We start from the raw sequence: 22,188 nt of genomic DNA, 5'->3' as shown, positions 1-22,188 counted from the left end.
TTAATGAAAGACCCTGTATATTGCAAAATTTAAATAAATTTCAAATTGCATAATACAACCTTAACAAATTCTGCGTATAACATCTAGATAAATGTAATAATAATAAACCTAATACACTTTAATAAACCAAAATCGAAAAATAGATTTTTGAGTTGTTGAGACTCATTGTTTGAAAATAGATTCAACTTTTCAAGCCAAAGGTGAATGGACATTGAAAATGAGAGTAAACAAAGAAGCTCTGTTCTTTAACGGCGAGCGACCGGCAAATAGATATACCTAAATACAATTTATAGATAAAGAACAGATTACATGAAAATTTGCGCAAAAAATGCACAGTGTTTCAAACATTCAAAAGTAAAGCGATTACGAATATTACACTTTGGTATAATACATTATACAATGTCTCACACACAGCAAATAGTGAATAGACAATATAAAGTTACTTGAAAACACAAAGCTCTGTTGTTATAGAACGGCGGAAGGCAGAAAATAGATAGGTACCTGTACATAGTTTGTATTATACATATAGATAAAGAATCCATTACAGGAAAATGTCGATATCCAAAAAATATACACTATAAAGCGTTTTAATAGTGAAATAATTTTTATTGTAAAATATTTTGTTCAATTTATTGAATGGAATTTTGTTTCGACATACCGCGCTGGGGCCCCGTATAATTTATACGGCGGTAGCTACGCCTCTGTGCCTCGTAACCTCGTAACGCACTCAAGATAAGTTTATAAATATCTCTAAACGCAGCCAAGGTGTTCATTATATTCCATCCAATGATCTGCTCTAACCTTCCAGCAACGGTGTAACCAAAGAATACTCCATCCAACTTGGATGGAGTATTCTTTGGTGTAACCAAGATGATCCTAGGGGAGTTACAACTACTGGAGGATCTCTAGGCGGTATGGAATAGTAATGGTGTTAAGCGTATATAGCTCAAAGTACATCCTAATGGGGGGTTAAAACCCCCTGGTTACGCCACTGCCTTCCAGTATTGCAAAGGGTAGGAGCCGGAAAATCGTGGCTGAACTTCTAATTTTAATTTCTATTATTAAATTAGGAATTTTGTAAAATTGGTTGCATACTGCTTCCTATATTCGTCAGTGTGCGTCTTGGAAGAGTGTTGCCATCGTATACGCTAAAAGCTGATTGGCTCCGCCATCTTTTGCTCAGATTTCCGGATTCATTTGGAAGGGGTAAACAGATGATCAGTTGTTTATTTTGGTTTTTATTTTTCGTTTACTCTGGTTTAACCTCACTTAACTAGATAGATCGAGAAATATTAAATTACTATTACTATTATTCAGGTTGAAAAATGCCTTCCTCTAAGGTAAAAGGTTGCGAAGTCGATTGGGGGGAAAAATAATGTGAAAATGAATTCTTTCCCAAAAGAATCTGAACGACGGAAAGTGTGGATTAAAAATATAGGGTTAAAACAAGATCCAAACAAATATGCTGTTGTTTGTGAAGTAAGTTCTTCAAGTAAAATTAATTGAGTATTTGCATTTGATGCATTCTCTTTATAATATTTATATCATTAAAAAATATTGTATTCAATTTTTGAATGTTTAGGAACACTACTTCTGACATGTGGAAAAAAGTTAGACAAGATGGCAGCAGAAAATTAAAATGCAATGCTGTACCAACAATATTTAGAGAAGAAAGCGAAAGTATTTAATTATTTATATTGGTTTTTTGTTTATTCACCAATTTAACACCTATAGATATTTGTATAACAAGAGAGTGAAGTGCACCTTTTCCTCCCAAGAATAAAGTTTACTAGTTTACTACAGTAATCATTCAAGGGAGGAAAAGGCACTTCTCCCATGTTATACATTTTTCCACCTCCCTCAAATAAGTCATTTTTTCATTTTTTAAATATTTATATAACTGTTGATTGAATACATGAATCATAATTGAATACAGGAATTTGTGTATTCAATCAACAATAGAAGTAACAAAATTTATTAGAGAACTAAAACTAACAATTAAGTACAGTATAACTATCAAATTATTAATGAGAAATTTTTAAATCAAAATAACAATTTACTGTTTTTACCATTTTGCAACATCTATAAATAAAATTTAAAATGTATGGATACTTACCTAATAGAAAATAGAGTAATAGTATAGGGTGTCAATAAGTTATTTCATCTATGCTATGACATAGTATGATGTCAACATCACTTTTACTTTTACTCCCTAGGGATTAAAAGTACTTTGTTTCCCTAGGGAGAAAAAAATATGACTGCTCCCTACAATGAGGCCAGGAAATGTATACTTTGGATAGAGGTAGGTGGGAAAATCTGTTTTATTCAGTTATTGTGATTTGTTTCTTACAGACAATCGGTTTGTTCTAGCACGAGTTTCAAACGGTCTGAAACCATTAGCGAATAGTGGACCAGCGCGAGTAGAGGGAATAGCACTCGTAACTGTATTATGTTCTCTCACTGACCAACTGTTTGCTGACTAGTTCGACTGTTTGCTAGAACAAACCTATTATTCAAACAAAATGTCCTCTACGTCAGACTGATCAGAATTTTAAAAATGTGTCATATCAATCAAATCAAAAAATTTCAAAAATTGTTCCTGTAACCATTTTTAGTGGAAATAATAACAGTACTTATATTGGATCAGAGAGCCACCCAATTCATTGTTAAAGTATGATAAACTAAAAGTTAAACAATTAGGCATGCACTTCATATTATATTTAATGAAATATAACCCACTGGTACTCGTACAAACTTGACGGCAAGCAAATTCAACAAATTTTTCCTCATTTATTAGTTTTTCACTACCGTTAAGTTTGGAAACAAGCGCTGTTGCCAAATAAAAACATATACAGTCGGAAAAATGAAAGAATACCCATGAACGATCACATCAATCACATATTTTGTATTTGCTGTTTTTTTTTCATAAATAATAAATGAGAGAGATAGATTATTAATAATCTGAATATGTGATTGATGTGATCGTTCATGGGTATTCTTTCATTTTTTCGACGGTATGTATTTACCACAGCAACTACAGGTGACACTGTTTCTCTTTGTCTTTAAGAGTGTGAAACAAAGATAACTACAGTGGGAAAAATAAAGAATACCCATGAACGATCAGATCGATCACTTATTTTGTTTCCTATCTTTTTCTATAACAAACGTTTATTATTTATAGAAAAAGACAACAAACATAAATTAAGTGATTGATGTGATCGTTCATGGGTATTCTTTCATTTTTCCAACTGTATCTGTAATATACGCTGTTAATTAAAAAATCGCGAGAGCCAGTAGTGACAAGTCTGTAAACCTTTACTGGAAATTTGACATAAATGTCAAAGTGAATAATTTAAAATTGAAATTAAAAACATTAATCAGAAAAAATATTAGTTGGTCAAAGCTGTGGTATATATTTTTATCTTAAGTATACTTACGGTTTAAATACTGAATTAAGTTTTTTTAAAATTTTGTAATATCTAATTATAATTAGATATAAATCATCTAAGTGCCATCTACACGATAATTGTGAATGTATCTGAAGTAAGAAATTAATATTTCATTAAGAGAACGTTAAAACAGTTAGCAAAATTTTTAAAAAATCGATTACAATTTAATTACTTTTTTGCGTTGTAAATATTAAGCGATAAAATTAAATAATAAATTTAAAAATTACTGGTGAAAGTTGAATTAGTAATCCGCTAGGAGCGACACCAGCGAAGCTCAGAGCGTATAAGTGGGTGTGTTTGGACGACCATAGCGGCTGACTGTCAGCAGAAATCGGCTGAGTGGTTGTATCCAGCTGTGATAGGGAAAGCTTAGTAAATCTCTCAGCGGCTGACTTCCAGCGGTGACGTCTGACAGCTACTGCTGGCTCAGCTGTCCAGCCGCTGTGGTCATCCGAACGCACCCAGTGTCAGTCATGTTTTCCTATAGTATAGAAGGCTTAGATAGAAGGTTATGTAAGATTTTTGTTTGTTTATTTTTTCTTCTTCTTTTGTGGCCTTTGGAAGCTGTGCGCATTTAGCCAGCGACATTTCTTAAAATGAATGCCTAACTAAACCTACCATACAAGAAAACCTAAACGACCAATCAAGGATACGGAAGGGAAAGTAAAGTTATTTAAAAAATAAACTGTTGTTAAAATATAAACTAAATAAATAAAATATAAATTGAAAACAATAATTTGACATTATAAATGTAACCTCCAATATTATGACAGACGTCAGTTACTATGACATCATATATTATACTCGTCACTAATTCTAGCCAATGAAATGCTTGCTGTAATAGGAATGGCATATCAAAAAAATCTGACTATTCTCTATATATTTTTTCAAATTTAGAATATGGCAACAAGGGGAAAGTTATGTGCATTCCTCATTGTTTGACTTTTCCTATATCTTTAGTATCAGGTCATCGTACAATACAAATACTTCCTGCAATGATTGGAAGTAATGCAGAACAAGAATTGAATTTGGAATCGCCGAGAAAAAGGATTGGTGTACAAAATAAGAAAGTATATAAAGGACAACAAACATCTTCCATAAGCGATCAAAATTGTATAACTGAAATTCAGGAAATAGATTCTGCTCCACCTTTAGGTATAAAAAATATTTTGACATTTTTTTTTATTTAATACACAATTTAATTTACCATCTGATCATGAAGCTATAAGTAAATGGTGTGAATGTTGAACACATGAGGGAGAAGCTGCCATGTGGCAACTCTCCTGTATAATATATTTTATATTAGTTCACATAAATAGTTAATTTATTAAGTCTGTTGGCCATGGTTTCTTCAGTCACCTTTCAAATCCAGGAGGGGTATTTAGCAGTCTTGATTCGTTACTTGGATGATCCGTTGTCCATCAAGGAAGTTTCTTGTGATTATTCTAATTTCTTCCTCTACCAAGGATGTGGCAGAGTCATCTTGTATAGGGTTTTGTTCAAGTGTAAACACTTTTTTGCGCCAGTCCAGAGCTGTCTGCCAGCGCTGTCTTGAATAGAAAGGTGGTCTATTTTTCATGCCACTGGCATTCCAGTGAGACTGGCACCAGTTTCTGGATACATGTAAATGTTACTTTATTTTATGTAAATATTATTTTCATTCTAGAATCAAAGGGAGACTCTTAACAGGTAAATGACGTTATCATTCTTTTTGTTCTAGAAAAACTGTAAATAGTATTTAAGGCAACGATTGTGAATGAGTGAGAAGTGTAATAAAGCCACGACGAGTACTGTATTAGAGCGTACGATTTGGAGGTATTTTTGATTAGATAAATTTTGTAAAGTACAATATAAATTAGATTTGATAATGTGTAGTATTTCCTAATAAATTAAATACTATTAAGTGTTTATTGTTCTTGTAAGTTAGTGTGGTAAATAAATAATATGAAGTAAGTCTGTGTATTTAAATTAATATAAGTGTTCTTATTTAAAAATAAATAAAGTCAATTCAAAATAAATATTAATGCCTAAAAATCAAATTAGTAAAGTCGCTCACATGTCACTAGCAAAGAAACTTGTCAGCTTTTTGTTTCCGGTTGATTTGGACAGGTTAAGAATTTAAAGTGGTAACACTACATGTTAAATCGAATCATTTTAAATTGTTTACAGTTTTACTTACAGTAGGAGATGTAACATACTTTTGTTTACCAGTATGCAAAAATTAAAAAATCTTTCATAGATATTGATTCACCACTCAAGAACTAACAAATTGTGAAGAGCACAAATATGCCTGTACTTCGTTATCTGTCCAGGGACGATATCAATTGATTGTCACAATATTGTATAGGTATAGAATAATTCATTTTATTACAATTAACAGTTTTTAGGTTTCCATACTTCTAAAGGAAAAAACGGACCCTTATAGGCTCGCTATATACTTATACTATGGCCAAAAAGCGGTAGTGAGAATAGAAGACATAACATCAGAAGAAATAGAAATGAAAAAAAAGGTGTTCGACAAGGGTGTATACTTTCACCAATATTATTTAATATATAGGTACTCGGAAGACATATTAAGTAAGACAATGGATGAAATAAACATAGGCATTAGAATTAATGGCATGATCATAAATAACCTGAGATACGCTGATGATACAGTTCTTTTAGCCGAATCACATGAAAACCTACAGATACTGCTTACTTAATAAAGTGACCGCAGTAAGTGGAGAATATGGACTATCACTTAACATAAGCTTTATTCCAGCAATGTTCCATTAATTTTATCTGTCTCTTCCACATTAACCAAGAAGAGGTGTTGAAATTTCTGATACATTTCTAGTGGATACATTACCAGCTATTCGTGATGAATAATGAGTAATACAGACTTAAAAATTCATACAGACTTAGCAGTCATTACTTAGCTTTTGATTAAAATTGACAAATCTAAACGCACAAGTGGTCTATTACTTTTCTGTCCAAAAAACGTTTATATGTTTTTTGTCATTTTGAATTAAACACCTATAAGTTCGTTTATGCTTTATGTTTCTAGCTTGATTCTATTTTTGAAGTTATTAGGTGCGATTGGGAAAAATGTGAGTTTTTTATAAAACTAACAGTATGCACTGTTGTGCACACAGACAATTTGCTAAATCTTTCAAGTTACGTATCGGTGGAAATAAAGTGTGAACAAAATATATTGGTGTTTTTAGTAAATATATGTTTTATAATTTTTTAATTTGTGCTATTCTTTTAATGAAATTTTTTGGAAAGTAGTAAGTATTAAAATTTAATTTAATATTTAAATAAATTACAAATAAACTGTTTGTTTTGAATCTATTTATTTCCTTGAAATAGTTGAAATCATATATACAGTAGACGCTCTCTTAACCGACCATGACGGGAGCTGCCTATAGGTCAGATAATCAAAAAGTTGGTTAAACCGAAAATCTTTAAAACCACCCTCAGAAAGACATTACATATGTAACTCTATTAAAAATATATATATTTTATGATCTATAAACAGAAAAGTAGTATGTACATATAATAGTCCGTCCGCTATAACTTTTCCCATGGGTCATGATTCATTTTTAAACAAATTAAGTCAAAATATAAAGTGAAACGAATGTCGATGTGTATATACATATGTAATTAACAATATCACTCACAAGACAAATTATGAAACTTGTATGACCTCTAATCTAAAAATAGTATCATCCAAACAGGTGTAGGGTGGGTCGGTTAAGAGGGCGTCTACTGTAAGTATAACTTACATAAAAGTACACACACTATTTTTTAATCCATGTTTAAACACTGGTTATGTCACTAGTATTAAAAGAGGCACCTAAACACATTTTGCAAATTATCACAAAAACTAATCTTGTAAGTAACAGACCAGTTTAGCTCCAGCATCCTCATCTGATCTTCCCCCTTTATGCAGTTTATGCCTGGGAGAATCCACGTGCAGAATAACTGATAAATGCTTATACTTTTCATTAACAATAACCATACTAACTCCTTCCAGGCTATGTATTCTGCTTTACTATTTTGACCAGCTTCTTATCTTCCACACATCCGAACCTAAATGACTTAAACTCATACTCTCACCTTTTCTATAGAATTATCACAATACCGTTTTAGCTTTTTAAGAAGCAAATGATATTTTTACACAATCAGTGTGAAACCAATTATTGCAAGCTCCACTGCAGCCCATCCATAATGAGACCAGAATTTTGTTTACAATGATTTGGTTCAGATTCATTTAGTTTCTGTTATGAATTAACGTCTTTTTTCTCCGAATCAATATTGCACTATCTATAGGCACTTCAGACTTTCTCAAAACAAGCAGTTCTAATAAAAGAACATAACATTAATTTAATCAAAATATAATTTTGCATTTTTTCATTTTTTGCACTGTTTCTCTATATAACCTCAATCTTCTTTTTACAACTGACAGTTATGTAAAATTTATATTTTTGTGTGCGACTAGGGCAACCAGTGATCACTGAGGGCGGCCATATTTTGCCGGCCATATTTTGCTCTGGTTTCCGGGCTTGGCTACACTCTCCCTGGACGCACTCTGATATTCGTTAAGCCGTGAACTAGGAATGGCAACATCGCATCAGCTGTTATTGACAGTATGACAGTTCAATTCAATGTCACTAAGGACAGCAAAGCAAAATATTAATAATTAAGCTCAAAATTTATTAAGTAAAAAGCTTACAAAATTGTCTGATAAATTAATCAAATGGAAATAAAACAAGAAATTATCGAGGAAACGTGTAAAATAGAAATAGAATATAATGACTTGGATTATGCTCTTTTGGATGGCTTTAAATGTGAAATCCAGGAGCCCAAAAGTGAAATTACACATGACACAGCCGATTATTTAGACTTACAGAAATGTCCCAAAGATAGTGAAATAGAACAACATGGAAGTAACCGTAACCGTAACCCATTTGAAGAAATCCAAGAAAAAGGTTAGTAACAATATAATAAGCCTATACTTAGAAGTAGGGTACATAAGATAGACTTTCCAGTTAACCTTCATAGGAGTGAACTCATAATTTGTTGCTATACCTTTCTTTACATATTTATGTTTTTTTTATTTATTTATTCATTGCTAATTTACAATTTACTTCAATAAAATAATTAGTAAATGTGATGTAAGGGCTCAGAGCTGTGCGGTACATCTTTTCAATATGATGCAAGTCTTCGAAATGGCGCCCCTTATACAGGGTGTCTCTAAATAAGTATGACAAACTTTAAGGGGTAATTCTACATAAAAAAAACTAACAGTTTCCTCTTTAAACATAATGTTTGCAAATGCTTTGTTTCCGAGATACGGGGCATTGAAATTTTTCTTACAAACATTTTTTTAACGATTTACTTATTGCATGACAGATTTATTTATTTACAGACGATTTATTTATTGCTCTAAAACCGGTTGAGATATGCAAATTAAATTTGATGGGTTTTAAGAGGTAGTTATTTCGCATTTTTGACATACAATTAAGAATTTTATACTCACTATTGGCGCGCATACTGGTAATGGCCTGAATTTTTTTATAGAAAAAAAAATAGTACGCCACTGAGATATTTCAAATTAAAAGTAATTTTTGAATTCCTTGTTTAATTTGTGACAAAAAATATATCTTCCCTTTTTTTTTTCATATGATGCACCGTTTTTATGCAGAAAACATCTTAACGCTTACAAAGAATAAGATTCTATACAGTCAGAAACTTAGGTCAAATACGTTGTAAGCATTAAGATGTTTCATTTTTTGCATGAAAACAGAGCATCGTGTGAAAAAAATTAAAGATACATTTTTTATCACAAATTGAACGAGCAATTCAAAAATTGTTTTTATATTTGAACATCTGAGTGGAGTACTATTTTTTTTCTATAAAAAATTTCAGACCATTACCCGTATGTGCGCCAATGGTGAATATAAAATTAATTGTATGTCAAAAGATTCACAATAACTACCTCTTATAACTCACCAAATTTAATTTGTATATCTCAACCGGTTTTAGAGCAATAAATAAATTGTCAGTTTGTAAGAAAAATTTCTACACCCCGTCTCTCAGAAACGAAGTATTTGTGGGCATATGTTTATAGAACAAACTGTCATTATTTTTTCATGCAGAATTGCCTCTTAAAGTTTGTCATACTTATTTAGAAACACCCTGTATATTATTTAAAAGCTTTTATTTTTATTAATCTTTTACTTTAAAAACACTTAAAATAAAATATGTATTTACATTACATTAAGCAATATTCCGGAGCAATCCTATATTTTTTTTTAATTTTTTTGAAAGCTGTAAGCACAAAATTAGTTTGGTGTTAAAAAAAATTAAAACAAACTGTTTAAAGTATATTTATTTTTAAGAAATCATAAATATAATAGAAGTATAACTTCTTACGTGCGTACAAAGTACACACACATTCTTTTTTTAAATTTATTTATTAATAATCTACAGTCCGTACAATATAGATAACATTGCACGTCATACGTGTCATAGCACGTGACGTCACATGATACCAACACAAAATATTTTAGCCAGTTTACACGGTGCAAGTAATTGCGAAATTGATTGCACAAGTTCTTGCAGCAAGAACTTCTGCAATAAGTTGCAACTAGCTTTCTGCAATAAAGTGATTACATGGTGCAAGCAATTGCATAAACTGACAGAAAAATCTTTGACAGTTAACAGAAGAAACTGTCAAAAGTCAAAACTCTTGTCTGTCACGTCAATAGATTGTTTTTGTTTTTTTTTTGTCATTTCGTTTCCGTTTCTGTTTGTAGATTGTTCAGTAGCGTGTTATTATTATGTGTTATTTAGTTGCTTTGTTGTTTATTTAAAATGAGCTGTAATGGCAATAATTATCAGTGGACGAAAAACATTGTAAAAATTTTAATAACGCAGCTGGAAAAGCACAGCTGCCTCTATTCCTTTACATCAAAAGAGTACAAAAACAAATCAAAAAGAAAAAGTGCCATGTGGTCGATACAAAACAATTTAAAAGAACACGGTGTAAACATATCAGAAGAGGATTTAAAGAAAAAGATTCACGGTTTAAAAACACAATACCTCGCCAAACTGCGCAAAATAAAGCGATCTAAGTCAAGTGGTGCAGGTGCGGACGAGGTATATGTGCCCACTTTATGGTGTTATGAGCTACTGTATTTTTTTCAAGGAGATTCGTATCCTGAAAGGGAGAGTGCGACTAATGTTGAGTTTCACAAGGTAATTTAAAATAAGCTTAGTGGCTTAAAAATTTGTTATTGAAATAATATTGTTTTTAGGATAATGAAGAAGAAGAAGAAGCAGAAAGCATAGATACAGAAGATCAAAGTCTAATATATGAGGGCACTCTAGAAGACTTTAATATACAGAACTATACACTTGCTGACACTCCAACAAGTAGTTTGAAGATCGAGATGGGGTGTCAGAGTAGAAGCTCTCCTCAGCAGATGCCAGCCCCTAGGAGTGGGAGGGGTCAAGGTAAACGGAAACGGCCTGACGAAGAAGATGACGATGGCATACAGCAACTCATAAAAAATGCGACACATACCTTGACCACAACAAGGGACAGAATTGATGCAGCGATTAACGGGAGCCATAGATAACCCGATAGATAACTTCTGCATGTCAGTAACATCACATGTACAGTTTATCGCAAACCCTTCTTTCATAGTTTGTCGACTTCACTTTAACTCATTAAATTCAAAATGATGAAAAAAACTTACATCCGTGTGTGTGTATGTGTATGTGTGTGTGTGTGTGTGTGTGTATGTGTATGTGTGTGTGTGTGTGTGTGTGTGTGTGTGTGTGTGTGTGTGTGTGTGTGTGTGTGTGTGTGTGTGTGTGTGTGTGTGTGTGTGTGTGTGTGTGTGTGTGTGTGTGTGTGTGTGTGTGTGTGTGTGTGTGTGTGTGTGTGTGTGTGTGTGTGTGTGTGTGTGTGTGTGTGTGTGTGTGTGTGTGTGTGTGTGTGTGTGTGTGTGTGTGTGTGTGTGTGTGTGTGTGTGTGTGTGTGTGTGTGTGTGTGTGTGTGTGTGTGTGTGTGTGTGTGTGTGTGTGTGTGTGTGTGTGTGTGTGTGTGTGTGTGTGTGTGTGTGTGTGTGTGTGTGTGTGTGTGTGTGTGTGTGTGTGTGTGTGTGTGTGTGTGTGTGTGTGTGTGTGTGTGTGTGTGTGTGTGTGTGTGTGTGTGTGTGTGTGTGTGTGTGTGTGTGTGTGTGTGTGTGTGTGTGTGTGTGTGTGTGTGTGTGTGTGTGTGTGTGTGTGTGTGTGTGTGTGTGTGTGTGTGTGTGTGTGTGTGTGTGTGTGTGTGTGTGTGTGTGTGTGTGTGTGTGTGTGTGTGTGTGTGTGTGTGTGTGTGTGTGTGTGTGTGTGTGTGTGTGTGTGTGTGTGTGTGTGTGTGTGTGTGTGTGTGTGTGTGTGTGTGTGTGTGTGTGTGTGTGTGTGTGTGTGTGTGTGTGTGTGTGTGTGTGTGTGTGTGTGTGTGTGTGTGTGTGTGTGTGTGTGTGTGTGTGTGTGTGTGTGTGTGTGTGTGTGTGTGTGTGTGTGTGTGTGTGTGTGTGTGTGTGTGTGTGTGTGTGTGTGTGTGTGTGTGTGTGTGTGTGTGTGTGTGTGTGTGTGTGTGTGTGTGTGTGTGTGTGTGTGTGTGTGTGTGTGTGTGTGTGTGTGTGTGTGTGTGTGTGTGTGTGTGTGTGTGTGTGTGTGTGTGTGTGTGTGTGTGTGTGTGTGTGTGTGTGTGTGTGTGTGTGTGTGTGTGTGTGTGTGTGTGTGTGTGTGTGTGTGTGTGTGTGTGTGTGTGTGTGTGTGTGTGTGTGTGTGTGTGTGTGTGTGTGTGTGTGTGTGTGTGTGTGTGTGTGTGTGTGTGTGTGTGTGTGTGTGTGTGTGTGTGTGTGTGTGTGTGTGTGTGTGTGTGTGTGTGTGTGTGTGTGTGTGTGTGTGTGTGTGTGTGTGTGTGTGTGTGTGTGTGTGTGTGTGTGTGTGTGTGTGTGTGTGTGTGTGTGTGTGTGTGTGTGTGTGTGTGTGTGTGTGTGTGTGTGTGTGTGTGTGTGTGTGTGTGTGTGTGTGTGTGTGTGTGTGTGTGTGTGTGTGTGTGTGTGTGTGTGTGTGTGTGTGTGTGTGTGTGTGTGTGTGTGTGTGTGTGTGTGTGTGTGTGTGTGTGTGTGTGTGTGTGTGTGTGTGTGTGTGTGTGTGTGTGTGTGTGTGTGTGTGTGTGTGTGTGTGTGTGTGTGTGTGTGTGTGTGTGTGTGTGTGTGTGTGTGTGTGTGTGTGTGTGTGTGTGTGTGTGTGTGTGTGTGTGTGTGTGTGTGTGTGTGTGTGTGTGTGTGTGTGTGTGTGTGTGTGTGTGTGTGTGTGTGTGTGTGTGTGTGTGTGTGTGTGTGTGTGTGTGTGTGTGTGTGTGTGTGTGTGTGTGTGTGTGTGTGTGTGTGTGTGTGTGTGTGTGTGTGTGTGTGTGTGTGTGTGTGTGTGTGTGTGTGTGTGTGTGTGTGTGTGTGTGTGTGTGTGTGTGTGTGTGTGTGTGTGTGTGTGTGTGTGTGTGTGTGTGTGTGTGTGTGTGTGTGTGTGTGTGTGTGTGTGTGTGTGTGTGTGTGTGTGTGTGTGTGTGTGTGTGTGTGTGTGTGTGTGTGTGTGTGTGTGTGTGTGTGTGTGTGTGTGTGTGTGTGTGTGTGTTACATTTATTATGGCATCATGTGTGTGCATTTTACTACGTTATGGCACCTGCGAGCTTTGTGGCATCATACACGCAATGCCATAAAATTCTAAGTCGTTTTTTAACATATACGGCATCATATTTGTACAGATCGCGTTATTTTAAAATATTTTAATATTTTAATGTGTATGATGCCATAAGATGATATCTTTGTACATTCACACACATGTATTTGTTATGGCATCATTCCCGCTGCGTATATAGTGCTGCCCCCTACGATTAAAATAGTATATGCAAGAAATATTTTGCACTCCTTTGGAATGTGATGCCATTAGGTACGAGCTATCAGAAGCGAGTGGTGTGTACTTAATTTTCGGCATTATATCGGTTTATACTTTGTTAGTTTTTTGTTGTTGTTGTGGCCGTTATGAAGATAATAATTTAGTGTGTGTGATGTTATCAAGGCAATAATATGGTAAGTAAACTTCAACTATAATTTTTTAAATTATAATAACTTTTTTATTATCTTTAATATCTCATTTTTGATAACTTTTGGTTAGTTTCCTTAGAATTTGTGTGTCTTATGGGCACTCAGAACTTAATTTGCGTACTCGTCGATCGTTTGACGGCAGCGCAATTATGGTAATGGCCAATTGTATATACAAAAAAAGGATTTATTGTTAAAAAAATATATACAGGGTGGCCAAACATAAACTGACCGTGTTAGTTTATTTTATTGGAAAGGTAGTTTGTGTTTAAAAACAATAATATATATTTTATGAACTTACCGTATACAAGGTAAAAAAAATAAACTGCATCACATCTGACTAAATATTAATAGCCGAATTTCTATTTAATAGAAAAATTTGAAGTAAAAACTCAGTAACAAAATCTTGTTCTATTCATGAAATTAATTTACGCGTTTGCATTTTTGAATTATGAACAGTCCTATAAGTAGGACGCTGGGCGTTAAGGTTATCATAATTGAAGGAGGTATGTATGAATGAGTTTAAAGCAATAAAATATTTTAAAATATAATAAAACCATGTTTATTTTTTATGATACTGAATAAAATAATGTTGGCATAATGTTACAGTACATTTTCCACAGTATTTTATGTATGTATGGTTTGGCTTTACAATTTTCTCCTTGACATCGTCTCTGCATTTTATGTTTTTCCATGAAGTGTCGTTTCCCATCTAATCTTACGCCCATAAAGACTTTTGCTGATGATGGACTCGGTCTTTCTATAATACTCCTTGAACTATGAGCCAATTTCAGGTAGCAAACTGCTATAGATCGACGAAAATCTAATAAAGTAATATTTGACTTATTACCTCGTTTGTAGAGAATACCACTTCTTGGCTTTGATTTTAGTGCCATATTTTTCAACAAACCGGTCGTGTTGATCCAAGTTCCATGTAGTTATGATAATTATTTTTAACATGTGTGGTTGAGAAATCAAACTTGTTCTTTTGAGCTTGCGATCCCATCTAATAGCTTGTGCTGGAGGTTCTATATTGTCAAAATTAGATGCTATAGTAACACACTCATTACCGTTCCATTTTACAAAACGTATTTTTCCATTTACATCACACTGAAAATCATATGAATCACGAGCTCCTTTACTACTAAGGGTTTTCCTATATTGTATAGAAAAGTTCAATAATCTATTTTCCCGCATGGTTCCTGTTAGTCGGTGTCAACATTTCTGTAAATTAATTAACAAATCTCTGCTGGTAAATATATTATCAAAAAACACCCAGTGATTTGTAGTTTTGGCAATTTTTAGCGATTATCTTCCAGTATAAAAGTCAAAATTTTAATACCCTACTTCTACAGAGTTCAAAATTCAATGCAATACTAAAATTTTTACATATTTTGATACCGCTAAGTACCTACCAGCGTCCTACTTCTAGGACGGTAAAACAAAATGTATATGTAGTTAACTTTCAGCAATGTATTTTTACCAGATTTATTATTTATTCATGACTATCGAATGTAATAAACCTTACTCAACAATAATAACCCGTTGAGAGACAAAAAAGTGCCAAAATGAAATTTTTATTATTAAATGTGTAAATCTAGACGAGGTTACAAAATTTGTCCAACGTTTACATTTTTTTACTGAATGGGCGTTTGTAATATAATCAAACAAAATGTAATCAGTTTACTACATTATGAAATATACAGGGTAAATCTTAATATACTGTTATCTAGAGATTCAGTTTGTTTTACAGGTAAATGAATGCATACGAGTTTTATTTGTATTTATTAATTTCATATTTATGGTTACATTATGTTATCGATTTGCTTCGCATGCATAAAGCGCTATTCTTAATACCTTCATTTTTTTCGATTCCAGTATAAATCCGGATACCAGTCTGCCCGAGCTAAAAAAATATTCGAACTTCTAAATATACCTCGATATGAAACGCAAGGTCTTTCCAATTCGGAAAGAAACGAAGTATTACAGCGATATAACGACTTCAACAATATACAAGTAAATAGTAATGACGGCCAAATAACCCCAGATATTCAAAATGATCATTACATTACTGAAGAAAGGAGTCAATATGTGAATACATGGCTGTTAAAAAATCTTCAGGACCATCCAAGCGTAGAAAAGAAACGTTTTACCAGTACCAATTCAGACAGGTAAGCCTACTAATATCGTATCTAAGAAAGATATAAAACAACTTTTTTTTATTTAAGCATCCAAATAGTGTATTTAGCGGAAACGACTAAAGCTAGATGTCTATTATTTGAGAAAAATCTAAACAATAATTTTGCTGCAATTTCGGATCTCAAAAATTATGCCCAGTTTACATCAGAACCAGAAAATATCAGCCTACTCAACACCAACCCTAAGAACTCTGTAACAACTTCGAACGTAGAAGAATACCCCGTAATTTCGAATGTAGAAAAATGTCCTGTACTTTGGAACGTAGAAGAATATTGTGCAGTTACGAATAGTGAAATGCAGAATCTGACCACTTGTAATAATCGTTCACTGCTGTCAGAAGAAATCTCAGCTCAACGCATAAAAAGTGATGTCTCACTTAATTCGGCACAGTCAAATAGAATCTGTAAGTCAAAGGAAAATCCTATAATAACTTCAGTTGATAGCAATAATGAAAGCTTGTCTTCTCTCGATATGTCTGAAAAATTATCTGACTGTTCCGTCTTTTCTAAATCCCATAGTGAGTATCAACCATCAACTAGCTATGTATCTGACACAGAATCAGACCAATCACTTACTTTGACAGAAAAAAGTGATGAACTCTTAATATCGCCAACAATCACCGTTGATAGCAACACAACAACCTCCAAACATAATAAAAATAAAAAAAGCAGTCTTGACCACAAATCTAGCAATATGTCTTCCAAACATACTAAACCTAACGAAAATTCATCAAAACACCATAAAAGGAAAGGTAGGAAAACTGTACCGAAGTCGCAACTAGATACATCCAACGACAGTGAGGAACATGTCATAGTAGTCCGTAGTGCTAAAAAAAATAAAAGTACTGGTCAAAGAGTAAGAGATAAGGGTCACTGTTGCCTGTTTTGTGACAAAATAATGATTAATATCGCTCGTCATTATGAATTGGTGCATAAAAATGAAATTCAAGTAGCCAAGATTCTGATTATGCCTAAAGGATCAACAAAACGCCGAGAAGCTTTTGCTGAATTATCGAGAACTGCAGACTTTTACCACAACTGCGAAGTACTTAATCAACAAAAGGGAGAGTTGATTTTAGTCAGGCGTCCTTCTGGAAAAGAAACGACTAGCTTAAGTTACTCTAGCTACGGACCCTGCCCGCATTGTCTAGGTTTTATGCTCAAAAGAAAACTTTGGTTTCATGTTAAATATAATTGTAAGTCATCATTCACATCCGCAGAGTCGAGTTCAAAGAAAAAAAGCATTATTGCTGACAGTAATGCGTTGCTAATAGGATTAACTTGTACAGATTACAGCTTCGAGTATCAAGCAAACATACTGAATAAATTTAAAAATGACCATATATCGACAGTCTGTAAGCAAGATTCCACTATTTTAAAATTTGGATATCTTCAGTTTCAAAAACACGGACCTACCCAGTGCGAACTAATTCGCCAAACAATGCGTCAGTTGGGCAGATTCTTACTTGAGGTGAAATCTTTACACTCGGACATTAAAGAGTTGGCGGATTGTCTTCTTCCAAATAACTTCGATGTTGTAATAAGTTCAGTAAAGCGTTTATGTGGTACTATCAACTCAAGTACAAACCGACCACAGTTTGAAATACCATCATTAGCATTAAAGCTGGGTCATGCTTTAAAAAAATGCCTCAATATTCACAGAGGAGTAGCCCTAAGAAGTGGCGATTTAAGAAAAGATGAACTATACAGGTCATTTTTGCAGCTAATAGAAATGGAGTGGAGCAGCAAAATTTCATCTTGTGCTCTATCCACAATGCACAAAAAGAAATTTAACCATAAACAACTTTTGCCATTAACAGAGGACTTACTTATTTTAACAAAATTTTTGAATCAGGAAATTGAAAGATTAAAAAATAAATTATCACTGGATGTTGTGTATAAAACGTGGAGAGCTCTTGCCTCGTGCACTCTAGCCAGAATAATATTGTTCAATAAGAAACGGTCCGGAGAAGCTGCAAAAATGACCGTGGAACAATATGCCACACGACCAACTTTCAAAGAACAGGGAACCCAAGAACTCTTCGCGTCATTGTCGCCATTGGAGAAAAATTTGGCTTCTACAATGGAGGTTGTCGATATAGAAGGAAAACGCGGACGACGAGTGCCTGTAATAATAACACCTGAACTTAAATCTGCCATCGATTTGTTAATAAAAACAAGATCTACAGTAAACATTTCAAAAAATAATCCATATATTTTTGCACCAGCTGAGAGCGAAATAGGGCATTTGCGAGGTCATGATTGTCTAAAATCCATGTGTAATGAAGTAAACTTACAACATCCAGAATATATAACAGGAACCAAACTAAGAAAATATATAGCCACTGTGTCGCAAATTTTCAATTTGGGTAAGAACGAAGCAGACTGGCTAGCAAGACACTTGGGACATGACATACGAGTTCATCGTGATTTTTATCGGTAAATAACATGGTTTGGCTTATAATTTTACAAACAATATTTCACATTTTCGTGTTTTAGGCTTCACGAGAACGCTGTAGAAGCAACAAAAATAAGTCGCCTGTTAATCGCCATCGAGCATGGAGACGCTAACAAATATGCTGGCAAAAGTCTCAATGAAATAAATATAGAAGGTAAGTAAATTTTGTATATCATACAAATATTAATGTCCTAATCTTTTATCAATATTAATGTTGTATTTTGTTTTCGGTGCAAAATTTAATGTGCGTCAAAAATTTTTGCTAATGGACACGTGATTGCTTGCGATTTAGACGCAAACTTTGTGATATACATAAAAATTTGCGCCAAAAACAAAATGCAACACAATTTTTTACCAGTGAGAACGCGGCTTCATATGCTTATACTATGGAACTGGAACCATTGGAATAAACTTAAAAGGGAATACATCACACACATTTCTTTCAACCCAAATTATGGATATTTTTTAAACGCTTTTCTTTATTTAATATATGTAACTTTAGAATTCCTTTTTGGGATAATACAGGCATTCTAGAATATTACAAGCGACTAAATTGCAGGTGTCACAGCGGATCTGTTGATCTTTATTAAATACTGATTCAGCAGCACCGTTGTGGTGCTTGCCGCTCAGCAGCTCGACGCTCGCCGCTTGTATCGTAGCCGAGGTCTTAGGCTTCGTAAGCTGGTAGGTCCTGGACTTGACGCACTTATGGGGTAGATCGCTGTTGTTTCTTGCTCCATGTCCATAGCTCAGGCAGTTGTATTGACGTCCTCTGTGGCAAGTTCGTCCTTCATTGTCTGTACGTACATGGCTGCAGGCCCTTGAACACGATTTTCTTCGTCTGTTCTTCCTTTGTCGAATGTGTAAAGAAGGAGACTTGTTTGTCTCGGAGGGCTTCCTGGACCTTTTTGTGGGCAGTTGCATTCTAGCAGAAGATCTTGGTGTTTACTGGGGGTTATTAGTATTGGGAGTAGAAGTGACTCGACTGCTAGCACTTGAATAGAAGCTTATTTTCATCATCGTACATAATATTACATTGGGAGTAGAAGTGACTCGACTGCTAGCACTTGAATAGAAGCTTATTTTCATCATCGTACATAATATTACTTTAAAAAGTATATATTTCTACTAAAAGGGTAGTTCCCTGGGTTGGCTGTATACCATATAGTTAAACACACTCTAACCACTTCTATGTAATAGGTATATTTTAATAAAATCTTAAAAAATCACAATTAATTGAATAAAATATGTTCAAAGCATTTTCGGACCTATCAGTCCATCATCAGTGAATTTATATACTTGATAACTAGCCTCAGAACCAAACAATGGTTGTAACTATTCAATCCACATTATAATGTTGTAAAATTGAAAAGGCTAAACGTCGATGTTAATAGAAACCTCTGGAAACATGGTGAAACCCCAAACGAGAACTTTAACCAACCATCTTGGGCCAACAATGTCTGCAAAGTAAATTATACCTATTACATAGAAGTGGTTTTACTTCATGTTAGAGTTTGTTTATATATACATATATGTATTTCTGTTCTGCAAAAAGCTCCAGACAGGCCCGCATTTCAATAAAAAATATTCCTTGACATTTTCTTTTATCTGGCATTATTAATGCCAAAATTAAGAGTTTAATCACATCTTTTTTTGAGAGCACAGACAATAATAATAATACGTAATATATAATGCAATGTTTAAGTAAATAGAGTCAAGTAAAAATAATATATGTACCTACATATTATTTCAAGAAGTACTTTTTTGTGAGGTCTATATACTATCAACTAAAAAAAATAAAAAAGGTATTTATGTGAAGAATAAACGATATTTTCTTATTAGTGTATTAGTTTTATTAGTGGGAAAACTGAAATGCAACGATGGAAAGTTTTTGATATTCTACACTTCTTAAAATTTGTATATTGCTCACTCAGTTCAGCTATTGAAGCTAATGAAGAGTTTTGATATTTTTAAACTCCTAATTTTTGCTGCAAGTTTGATTTGTTTTCCCATTTTAACCCGGCACCTGCCACGTGGGGTGCTACTAGCACCCCATAACACATTTTTATCAAATATTTGGTATTTCAAGTTTGGTAACCAAGCTGTGCGTCATAGTAGCTTTCTATAATATTATATAGCATAGATGTGTTAGTGTTTGAAGAATTGGGGTGTCATCATCTGGTACTTTAAGTTTTATTTTTTTTTGTATTTTTGATAAACAGGTCAAATTAACATTTTTTATTGAAATAACTTATTTAAATTATTAATATAGACTCTATACTCACTAAATCTTAATTTTTTTAGATATTTTACTTGACTTCATTTATTATGGCTTGGTACTTGCTAATTTGCTTATAACATCCCTTTCATTTTATTTTTTAACTTTTATAACATATTAGTGGCTAATAAGTTAATAAAACATGTTTTTTTATATTCTTGTGTTACTCAACACATTATTTTGTTTTTTAAACAAGTAGATCACAGAAAATTTTTAAGGGGTGCTGTGGCAGTTGGCGCCTTGCAAAGCCGCGTAGCAGGTGCCGGGTTAACATAAAAATTGCGCTATTCAGTGACAGATATTGAAAGCTGTTTTTATTTAAACGTCTAACGTCCTATTTATCTTAGATTTACCTTGTTTGGAAGAGGAATCCGAAGAAGTGGCATTACCAGCCGATGCCGGCGAAGGGATCAATAACACTGAGGACACATCTAGTGATGATGAAAGTAAGACTTTACAATTTCATCCGTGTTTCTAATTAATTGTTTTTTCTTATTACCTTTTAGTTCCATTATCGAACATTAAAGAGCAGGTGTTCATGAATCAAGGAAAGAGAAAATCATCGGCAACAGAAGAGGTATGAGTGATAAGAATTAAAAATAATAATAATAAATTAAATAAAATTGTAGGAACTAATTTCGACAAAAAAAGAAACACAAGTCAAAAAGAGAAAAAAAGAAAAGCAGTCGGCAAAAACACTTAAAACAACTCAAAAAACCCCATGGACGTCCGAAGAAATAAAATCCGTAATGACTTTCTTTAAATTTGATTTAAAGAAGGAACTACTACCAGGAAAACAAAAATGTGAAGAGTGCAAATCAAAATACCCAGTATTGGAAAGGAGAAAATGGACGGATATAAAGTTTTATTTGAAAAACTATTACAGCCGCAATAAGCGACTAATAAATAATAATGATAATAAATTACCAATATAAATTTTATACAAATTGTCTGCAAATAAATGACAAAGTTAAAAAAACAAGAATTTGTTCTGTAATTTATTAGTTTTTTTTATTATCCCAAAAAATGTCGGCCATAATTCAAGTAGTAAGTCATGGTGTGTAAAGCGTGGTATTTATGACATCTCAAGGTACATGTGGCATCTGATGCCACAAGTGATGTTATCATAGATTTACCTGTAGTTTGGTTTAGAAGGAGGGTATAACAAAATTAAAAATATGTTACTGATACGCAGCTAATCAGAATCAACACACCGTACTTGGACTTGATGATGCCACTTTGCAGTCTGAAGCACAGATGCCACAACAAATGCGGCACCATGTATGTGTGTGTGTGTGTGTGTGTGTGTGTGTGTGTGTGTGTGTGTGTGTGTGTGTGTGTGTGTGTGTGTGTGTGTGTGTGTGTGTGTGTGTGTGTGTGTGTGTGTGTGTGTGTGTGTGTGTGTGTGTGTGTGTGTGTGTGTGTGTGTGTGTGTGTGTGTGTGTGTGTGTGTGTGTGTGTGTGTGTGTGTGTGTGTGTGTGTGTGTGTGTGTGTGTGTGTGTGTGTGTGTGTGTGTGTGTGTGTGTGTGTGTGTGTGTGTGTGTGTGTGTGTGTGTGTGTGTGTGTGTGTGTGTGTGTGTGTGTGTGTGTGTGTGTGTGTGTGTGTGTGTGTGTGTGTGTGTGTGTGTGTGTGTGTGTGTGTGTGTGTGT

General features: G+C 34.3%; 1 protein-coding gene and 1 long non-coding RNA gene across 3 annotated transcripts; both read left to right on the top strand.

Annotated features, from left to right (window-relative positions):
• Nucleotides 1–1,117: 1,117 nt before the first annotated feature.
• LOC126879754 (uncharacterized) lies at nucleotides 1,118–4,604 on the top strand. Its single transcript, XR_007696249.1, has 2 exons — nucleotides 1,118–1,479; nucleotides 1,583–4,604. It is a non-coding gene; the product is annotated as an uncharacterized LOC126879754 (long non-coding RNA).
• Nucleotides 4,605–7,977: 3,373 nt separating this feature from the next.
• LOC114337115 (uncharacterized) lies at nucleotides 7,978–21,534 on the top strand. 2 transcript variants are annotated; one of them, XM_050642982.1, is made up of 7 exons: nucleotides 7,978–8,425; nucleotides 15,482–15,774; nucleotides 15,832–18,240; nucleotides 18,301–18,413; nucleotides 20,885–20,983; nucleotides 21,044–21,114; nucleotides 21,167–21,534. In XM_050642982.1, exons 1-7 carry the CDS (start codon nucleotides 8,378–8,380, stop codon nucleotides 21,470–21,472), a joined length of 3,339 nt encoding a protein of 1,112 aa, XP_050498939.1. In that variant the 5' UTR covers nucleotides 7,978–8,377; the 3' UTR covers nucleotides 21,473–21,534. The 2 variants fall into 2 exon arrangements, with proteins under 2 accessions (XP_050498939.1, XP_050498940.1); XM_050642983.1 differs by lacking the exon at nucleotides 7,978–8,425 and adding an exon at nucleotides 13,113–13,591.
• The last annotated feature ends 654 nt before the right edge of the window (nucleotides 21,535–22,188 follow it).

Source organism: Diabrotica virgifera, chromosome 2 (assembly GCF_917563875.1).
Source record: "Diabrotica virgifera virgifera chromosome 2, PGI_DIABVI_V3a".
Taxonomy (NCBI): Eukaryota; Metazoa; Arthropoda; class Insecta; order Coleoptera; family Chrysomelidae; genus Diabrotica; species Diabrotica virgifera.
The sequence above is the reverse complement of the archived record's forward strand: the minus strand, read 5'-3'. Positions and strand labels throughout refer to the sequence as shown.